Source organism: Pollachius pollachius, assembly GCF_949987615.1.
Source record: "Pollachius pollachius genome assembly, chromosome: 8".
NCBI classification, from domain to species: domain Eukaryota; kingdom Metazoa; phylum Chordata; class Actinopteri; order Gadiformes; family Gadidae; genus Pollachius; species Pollachius pollachius.
In genome coordinates this window covers 10,965,517-10,975,546 of record NC_136941.1, presented here as the reverse complement: position 1 = coordinate 10,975,546, position 10,030 = coordinate 10,965,517, and the positions used below count along the sequence as shown (strand labels likewise).

At 43.9% G+C, this 10,030-nt stretch overlaps 1 protein-coding gene across 1 annotated transcript; it reads left to right on the top strand.

The window, feature by feature from the left end:
* The first annotated feature begins 304 nt into the window (after positions 1-304).
* Positions 305-3,960, top strand: zfp64 (zinc finger protein 64 homolog (mouse)). The gene is made up of 6 exons (XM_079741682.1): positions 305-462; positions 818-979; positions 1,123-1,269; positions 1,461-1,523; positions 1,611-1,862; positions 1,963-3,960. Exons 1-6 carry the CDS (start codon positions 441-443, stop codon positions 3,417-3,419), a joined length of 2,103 nt encoding a protein of 700 aa, XP_079597808.1. The 5' UTR covers positions 305-440; the 3' UTR covers positions 3,420-3,960.
* The last annotated feature ends 6,070 nt before the right edge of the window (positions 3,961-10,030 follow it).

Sequence of the window (10,030 nt, the reverse complement as noted above, 5' to 3'; positions counted from 1 at the left end):
GAACGTAAGACAAGTAATGAAGAAGCAGAACTCAGTAGAACGAAGAAAGCTTCGTCGCAGATCTATTACACTTTTTGAAAGCAAATGTGTGTTACCTGAAACCGTTTTTGGTAGATATATATCGGTGATGGACCACAAGGTGCTGCAGTGACTCCCTTTATAAAACATATGAGGCCCTCTCATTGGCTGATCTCTTGTCGAAAAATCACCTCTGGTTGCAGAAGACGGCACTGCCGCAAACCACGTCGACCATGTCGTAAAGTTGGTGCGATCTATGTTGCTAAAGGAAGAGAGTGATCGATAAACAAACTTGTGCCATCACAAGTGCTTGTAAACAATCCCCGACATGTATCCACACAGCCGTGTTATGCTGAATGAACCCCGTTATGTAGGATATGAAGGAACCGTCTGAGGACAGAACATGAGCACCAAAACTAACGATGACATCATACAACACCGAAGGTAAAACACATGTTCATAATATTTACACAGTTGTTATAAACTTAAATCATTGACAGGCTACTAGTATGCGTCAATCTCCTGTTTGTTGTCCACTCTTAAATCTCCAACCGTTGAAAGCCTTGTCCAATTCAGTCACCATCCATTAATAGAGATTGTATTGATGTAACTCGTCCTGTTCTTCTCAATAACTACCGTCTGATCATATAGTATTACTGTGATCTCCTGCTTCTCAGTCTCACCCGTCTGATCAAACAGTATTACTGTGTTATCGTGCTTCACCCTCCGTTCAGTCTAAATATACAGGGTAACTGTTTCTCCTGCTTTGACACTTACTCCCTCCCGTCTGAACACGCAGTGGGACATTCTGTGATGGTGGAGGTTAGTCCAGACATCCACATCTGTGGCTTCTGCAAGCAGCAGTACAATAACTTTGAAGTGTTCCTCGCCCACAAGCAAAATGGCTGTTCGCTACAAACCTCTGACATATCTACCTCTACTGCAACTCCTGCAATCACAGGTAAACCAATTGATCATTCTGCTGCCCACCTCCTTGTTAACTGAACTCAAACGGATGCCCAGTAGAGTTCTGTTTTCATATTCCCTTTGTTGGCAGTGGATGTAGGCAAGGTAACATCCTCCTGGTCTTTTTTTATTCTTAAGATTCCAGCGCAGAGTTTGTTTACGAGGAAACCTACCAGACGTGTGTTATGAGGGGTGTCAAAAAGATCCTGTCCAAAGCACAAAAAAACCCTTCCAAAAAACTAAAACCTGCACTGACTTCAAAGAGACACAGCTGCTGTTTCTCAGGTCGGTGCCTCTTGTCATTAACGACTCCTAACACATTCTTTCCGTTCTGCTGCTGGGAGAACTGCAGTACCTGCCAGTCACATCCAACCTTTGAGTGTTTCATTTTGTGAGAGAGCTGTTTTAAATACCAATCCCACACAGGTCTGAGACTTCACACACCTCGTAAAAACTAAATTTCTCCACATCTGCAGGTTGCACCTTTAAGACCCAGTATGGCCAAAAGGACATGGAGCGCCACCTCAAAACGCATACAGGTACGCTCACCCTATCCTGAATATCTCCAGAGTGTTTTTATAGAAGTAATATGGTGTAAGACGTCCTGTGTTGTTTTGTTCCTCAAGGCGAGAAGCCGTTTGAGTGTGAGCTGTGCCACAAGCGCTTCAGCCGGCGCGACAAACTCAACATGCACAGCCGCTCGCACACGGGGGAGAAGCCGCACAAGTGCAAACACTGTCCATACGCGGCGGCCGACAGCAGCAGTCTGAAGAAGCACCTCCGCATCCACTACGACGAGCGGCCCTTCAAGTGCCAGATCTGCCCCTACGCCAGCCGCAACTCCAGCCAGCTCACGGTCCACCTCCGCTCCCACACTGGTGTGTAGTCGACTACCTGTCCTTGGCCCGGGAATAGTTCTGTAGTACATTTTGCCAAGATGGAACCTAACGGTATGCATTGTTTTGTCGTTTCCACCAGGGGACGCGCCTTTCCAGTGCCAACAGTGCGACGCCAAGTTCAAGATCAACTCAGACCTGAAAAGGCACGTTCGCATTCACTCAGGCGAGAAGCCCTACAAGTGTGACTTTTGTGAATACCGCTGTGCGATGAAGGGCAACCTGAAGTCGCACATCCAGATCAAGCACGGCTCCCAGAACTCCTTCCAATGCCCACACTGTGACTTCCAGTGTGCCAACAAGACGGCCCTGCGGCAGCACTCCCGGGAGCACCTGCCCCTCCAGCCCGTTAAGTGTTCCAAGTGCACTTACTCGTGCTCCAGCAAGGGGGCGCTCAAGGTCCACGAGAGAGTTCACTCTGAAGAGCGACCCTTCAAATGTGACTTTTGCAGCTTTGCGTCCAAGCAGCGCAGTAACCTGGTCATCCACAAGAAGAAGTGCCACTCGGATAAGCCAGGCAAAGGGAGCAGTGTTGGCGGCAAATCCGGCACCGCGGGAGGGAAGAGCGTGGACTGGGACGTCCCCAAGCCGGCCAGCTCGCGCTACCGCGCCAAACTGGACGCGGCGCGGGCCTTCCGCTGTGACATATGCAACGCTTCCTTCGTCCGGGAAGACAGCCTGCGCAGTCACAGGAAACAGCACAGAGGGACCCACAATGCACTGCAGCTGCACCTCTCCTGTCAGCCCGGCGGCGGGGCCGTCGGCCCGGAGCAGGCCGACGCCCGTCTCCAGGTCCCGCTGCCCTCGGAGCCGCTGGGTCAGTATGGCAGCGCCCAGCTGAAGATCATCGTGTCCCACCCCCTGGGCCCGGAGGATGCCCTGATGCAGGCGGTGGCGGCAGACGGTCACCACCAGGCCAAGGCCAACATGCTGCTGCTGAGCCCCGACGGACAGGACATGGCGGTGAACTCCATGATCCAGCAGGTCAACCTGCTGACCCCCGTGCAGCCGTCGACCCTCGGTGGGCCCGCCTCCTCTCACTACGGGGGCGGTGGGACGGTCCTCCTGACCCAGCTGGGCCCGGGGGACGCTGGGGGCCACGTGCTGCACCAGGCGCTGCTGCAGACCTCCGGCGGCGGCGGCGGCGCGGCGCAGGGTCCCGGCGGCAACGCCACACAGACCTTCTTGGCGACCTGCTCGGACATCGAGAGCCTCAGCGCACTCATCCAGGAGGGGGGCACCGAGGTCACCGTGGTGACGGAAGGCATCGGCACGACGACGGCGTCCCCCGCGGCGGGCGCTCTGATGGAGGAGGCGGCTGCGAGGGCGGTGGCGTGCGTGGACAACAGCGCCTTGCCGTGCGTGGCTGGAGGGGGAGGACTGCTGGTGCCTAGCATCCACCTGGGCGGCCAGGGCGTGGTCCTCCACAGCCTGCCGCTCATCGTGTCCAGCCAGCCCAACAGAGGCTCCTTTGACCAGCTCCCCAACAGCACGCTCTACACAGACTCAGAAGCACATATAGAGGGAATGTCACAATGACTCTGAATCAGTTGAGGACCTGACCTGGCAGTGAAAGCCGGAGAGATTGCTGTCCTAAAGCTATATAGATTTTATTGCTGCGTCAGCAAGAATGGGTAGATTTGATTCTATGCTTCTCGATGCTAAATAGGCCGGGATTGCACGCTTTTCATGGATGAGCTCTAATCCATGACATGAGGTCACGAGCTGTGTGTGGAGTTGGAGCAGGGCATGGTTCTTACGCAGCTTGCATCAACGGATGATGGAAGGCGCGTCTGATGAATGGGGGTGTGGTACTTGCCGACAGAGCCACGATCTGATTGGATGAAGGATCTGTTGCATGAAAAGTTACAATTTTAAAAAAACGGACCCACAATGCATTTCGGGATCGCCCCATGCAGAGTCAATGAGATCCGTCAACGGACGGATGCAGAGAGCAAGGGGTGTTAGAGTTAAAGTTGAATGCATTGGGAATACAGATGATACAGCTTGGTCGTGTTGTCAGAATATCATTGTGCTTAAGAACAAAGAACTTAAGTTATTCAGTGATAGCCATATATTCAATATGGTTATTCATGTAGGTGACCTCTTTTTTAACAGAATATCAAACAATGTTGTTCTCCTTGTACATTGTCATTTTTTAAGCCATTTGACATTTAAATGTGAAATATGATATTTTTCCAACCTCTTGGACGAATACAATAAATAAATTATAATAACAATATTTCTTATTCTTTGCTAGGTTGCAGACCCAGAACGTCAGTTCAATTAACCAAAGCAACTATTATGATTACTAGAAGAGAACTATAATATGCATTGCCTGCAGAAAATAGGGTGAGTACTGTAGTGCAAAGTGAGGTAGAACCTTTGTTTTAATAAAGTCACATAGTTTCAGACGTAAAGAAATGTTGAATGTTAAAATATTTTCTCTTGATTTAAGCCAGATTTCAAAAGCCTAAATGGAGTAAACTATATAAACATGCACACCATTTCAAAAATGTAAAGTACTGCTCTGAGTTTGTTTCTCGACCGATCTGATTGGCTAAGAGAGTTTTCTGATTGCCCAAAAGATATTGCATATTTACCCTTGAAACACAATGTAATGCTAATAAATTTACGGTATTTCTTGATTCGCTGGTGCTAAAATGAATAATCGATTGCAAATATGACCGTTATATATCGGGCGTTTGTGTGTGGGGACCATGGAATCCCCTTTTTATATTGCTAGACGCTAGGCGCTTCCTTCTTATCCGATGTATTTCCGGTAGAAGCTAAATGCTAACGTGCTTATAAACTATATCTTTCACGGCATGTTATCTACACAAACGATATGGCACATGAAAGCTGAGACTCCACGGAGTTCAACGGTATAGGCTTTATCATTTTGTGAGCTTATCTCGACAATCTACATGTCAAAGAATAGTTAAGTGATCTCACACACACACACACACACCGCTCAGCTCAGCGCAGCTATTCTATATTTTGTCTCAGATCTCGTCAAACTTTATCACTTTAGATTTTTCTTTGACTCTTACACTTTATTTGTTTCCATCCATTCACATTTTTTGAGAAAAGTTGTGGATGTTTGCATTGTTTACTCCATTTAGACTTTAGAACTCTCTTCTAATATTTTCACTTAATTTATTCGATTCCATATTTCTTTACGTCTTAAACTATGTGGCTTTTTAAAAACATAATTTCAACCTCAATGTGCACTACAGTAGGCCTACTCAACGCATTTTCTGCAGGAAATGCATTTTCTAGATTATTATCTTAACCTGAAATCGAAGTGGGTTCCTCATAGAACGATAGGGTTGGGCTTCTCTAATTTCTTTTTAGGCTTCCGCTGTGGTTTGTTGTGAAAAGCAGATGCAACACAACTGTCATGACAGTAAGCTACACAACACAAAAGTTCACTGAATCAAGACTCTGTCGTGCCAATGCTTGATTTCCAATTCAATAATACCTCCTTTCTTATTCCATTTGGAATATATATCTATGAATCTCTTTAAAGGGAAGGGGAGAAGAGGTAAATAAAGATCCATCCTATGAAATAATGCGAGACACGGAAGAAGTTACCACCCAGATAGATTTCCACTAATATCCTAACATTTATTTATAAACAAAAAGGGACTGTATGTACGCTGTTGCTTATTTTTTACTCTCATTTTCTCCAAATCTATTCATAATACATTCACAGTTACCTAAATATCGTATGAACGTTTTTAACACATTTAAGATATCCGTGTTCAATGAATATCGGACTGTCAGCTCTTAAAACGCCTTTTTTTTTTTTTTACCGAACCTACTGTGTTGTGTCGCTCAGCCGCCTGCAGGTGTCAGCAGATATCCATATTCAACCACTATAGGCTAGTATTTTTTGCAGAACTTATTCTTGGCTTTTAAAGATGTGTTGGACTTTCTGATGGATAACTTATGTAATGATTGTCACTGTTATTTTGAATTCCCCTAATTGATTTTAAATAACGCTTATAGGTTCCAAACTATTGAAATTGTTGTTTTTGGCATGCTGGAAATCCTATTGATGGATACTTTTGATCAATTAGTTATTAAAACTATGTATTACAGTATGTGACATTTGTCATGACATTTTAAAGATGATTATGTCAGGGATTGACTATATAATACAAGGTACCGTTTTCCATGTTCAATCTGTTATTTATTCTGACATGTTTTGTGCTAATTATCAAAAGCCATATACAATGGTTTATAGGATGCACTTGTTGTGCAAAGCGCAGAAGCGCTCAGGGATGTGTCTCTTTGATCTATTATTTCGCAGACTTCCAGGCCCTAACCCCAAGCACCCTCCACATGGAGGCCCGTTCTCCCTCCACCCTCCACATGGAGGCCCGTTCTCCCTCCAACCCTCCACGTGCGATATCATACACGAGCTAAGGGCCGTTTGTAAGAGTCCAAATTAATATGTATACATAAATGTATATCAATTTTTTTGGAGGGTGAGTTTTCAATGTCACAATTGGTAGATCTTGATTTGTTGTCGCAATGCACAGCAATGTAATATGAGGAAAAGGAAAAGGGATTAATAATGTGCTGGGAAAAGCACTTGAAGACATGCTAAATAATATGCTGGCAAAAAATGCAAATGCTGCTGTCTCATAAAATAGGGAAATCCTTCACTTTTGCCCTAAATAAAGTAGGTCGGAGGGCTTTGTGGGGAAAAAGGTAGCAGGGTTTTTAAATGAACCCCTTGATACTGTATGGCACTTCTCTGCCCCTTCCTTCCTGTGTGTGAGATGGTAGCCTTTGAATAGGGTCATAAATGTCTCCCCAAAAAGCAATTTCCACTCCCAGCTGCTTAAAGAAACCGTAAGTTGTGATGCTTTCCTTCTGGACACCAAACGGATCCAGGGAGGGCAGAGTGTTGGGGAGAAAATGAACAGAACCACCGAGGATTACAGGGGTACATTAGGCAAAGAAGGCAGTTCCTTTAACAGTGTGAAAATGTCACAGAGCTCATAAAAAAATAATATTTTCAGGATTTATAGGTTACTGTAGGCATGACCGAAAACTTAAAAACAGTGTTTTGATTTAAAGGTGGAAGTTTATTTTTTGTACCCCATCTTTGTTCTTTATTTGACATCTATTGACAATAGATTTAGGATTATAGGTTTGTTTGGAGAAGCAAATTTACTAAATTGCATTGAGTGCTTTAATGAAATTAGCTGGGGGGGCAAGTATTGATATAGACTATGGTGTTTCAATGTTGACACAATGTTTTCTCTCCCTGACACTATTGACAGTTTAAGTGATTTTTGATTTCTCAGGGCACTGCAAACTCTATATCTCCGTCTGTGTTTAATTAGCTTTGTTTGTGAAAGAAATGCAGAAGGTAAAGACTTTTGATAGGTTTTCTGTGAGTGAATGACAGATTAATTTGCCTTTTCGTAGTATTTTCTGATTATGTACTCAGATTATTCTACACAATGAAATCGTTGATAATCCTAAAATTCATAGCAATCTAACAAAAGCAAGAAAGGTCGACAAATTAAATAGGAAATCTTGATTTGATAAAACTACACACTTTGTAATGTGCCAAAATAACTTTAAACTGATGGCCATCCGAAATGTGCAACATTCCTTTATTCATTAATTCATTAATTGACCTGAAACTTTGTCCCCTTCTCTGTGATATCCATTTGGCATTGTGGGTGTTTAATGGGTTGTATTTTTGGTTTGTTGTCTGTCTTTAGTCATCAGGAAACCCTGACACACTCTTTTGTTGTTACCTCTTTTGGGACTGAAAGAAGTGGTTTAAAACTAGTCCTCAGGGGGGCCGGCAAATACAAGTGTAATGTTGCGCCAATAGCCATTGGCCGGAGTGAGCTGTCCAAAGCACATGGAAGTCCTTTAATGGACATTGGAATGCTAAAGAATCTCGCTTTGAAAACACAGAAGCAATGCCATTTATGACTATGTCCTTTATAATAGCATAGTCATAAACAGCCTTACTGTTGAGAGATGACTGGGGAATGTGATCTTGTCAATGTAAATAACTGGGCTGAGCATTTGGCCTGTGGTTTGATTTATTTTGTTTCTGTGCAGCTCCATATGTCTAAACAAATTGATATCAAATAAATTATCAAATTGAGTTGCATGTTGTGTAGGACCCCTTCTGGAGCACCATGGGACTTAGAGGGGGGTGGCTGGGTGTTTAGGAGAAGAAAGAACAAATAAACTTTGGCTAAGGTGTCGTTACCTTTCCCATCACAATGCTGTTTGCTTCACTAACAACCTCTGATCATTTTCACATATCGCCACACTGTGTTTGTGTCTGGCTCGTTAACACATTCAGGGACAGGACAGTCCCAGCGTTGTGTGTAGTTTGGCATCTGCTTTTTTATCACCGCCTTGTGAATTCCAAAGAGTGATTAGTGTATCTTTGCACGACCGACAACCCTGGCTAATTAAAAAACCAAAAAATCATTTGTCTATAACCCCAGTACAACACGTTCTAAAGATAAACTTTCCTTTTGGGCGGTAACATGTAGGAAAATTACAGTCATGTTATTGAAGAAAGATAAAACAGTTACTCACAACACATATGCAACATTTTATTGTATGTTATTCAATTATATATTCCATAAGGCGAGGCCAGCCACACAACCTCATTCACATTCATTTTTTTCAAATTCCATGGGGCGTAACAGATGTGCTACGGTCACATCTGCTCACGCCTTATCCTAAGAAAACAAACAAATGGAAATCTGATCTTTACAAACACAAGTCATTGTTCTGCTCTGTCTCTCTCTCTGCTCTATCTTCTCTGTCTCTCTGTCTGTGTTATCTTTGTTTGCATGCATGTGTGCATCCATGTTTTATCCATGTCTTATTTCAGCGCAGCAGATACTCATATATGTGATGCCAGACGGATCCTTAAGCACTCTCAAGAAAATCAATGAGAGATGTGAGTCCCGCCTCCTCACATTAACATGAAAATGATCAAGAGTGGCCAAGGATTTGTCTCTTTATTGTGGGAGCTTTTTGTGAACACCTCAGTGGCCCCCGACAGGATGGATCTTTTGTTTTCCAGGAAGAAGAACATGCACTGTCTCTCACTCTGAGAAACACAGACGACCCTTTGTTTTATGACTGCACTTTCTCATCACACTTTTTAAAGTGTGACTTTTTAACTATTTGCACAGCAAAATTGATGTGATTGCTTTGTAATGAGGAAGGGAGATTATCTCTCCTACTTGTTCTCTCTCTTCAAACCCCAATCTTCCTGCCCATATTTTATTTATTTTTGGTCATAGTGATGTCCACCCAACCCCGGGATCTAAGTCAAAGCCTGGCCATATTTGCTGTTTGTTTGACCTCTAAAGGTCAGGAACCCTGGCCTATCCTTCATCTAAGGACAAAGCTTATGTTTGCAGTGACATCATAAATGCCTGTGTAGAGACAACAATGGCTGATGAATTCAATGGGAGCTGGACACAGTGGACAACAGACACTGATTCATGGCCGCGAAACGTCCAGTGTCACAGAAAAATGTATCTGGATCCTATCCATACCTTGACCAAACACACCTAGACAGACTGAGAGAGAGAGAGAGACAGATTGGGGGAAGGGGGGGTCCAAAATCTAAGCAGATCCAATTGTATCAAGGGGAAGTAAACAACCAATAAATATAGTTATGGTCTGACCTCCCCAACAGTGCACATTACTGGAGTCCCAGTGTTTGAACAAATTGTCTGTGTTGTGGCCTGTTACTGGCAGGGATGGTCAGTAAAGAATCACTGGGCCTAAGAGGTGTTAGAAGCTTTGTTTTTATAGGGTGCCTGGAATGTGTGGAGGACTGTGGACATCTGCTTTATTAGCATATGTGATTTCACCCCCAACCATGCATCTGCTGGTGGTCTGATTATGTTTCATACTGTTAACCAGTCCTGTAAATTCAGCATTTTAATGGTTTGCACATTTTTGTTCATAGTCCCCAGCCCTCTTAAATATAGTGACTGCATGGTCAAAATTAGTATATATTTATAATATAGAATTCTTTCAATTGCAATAGAAGGGATATACCTTTGGAGAAGTGCTTTTTTTTATTTGTGTGTCAGCACTAAGACGCACATAGTTGTTTGTTGTCACTT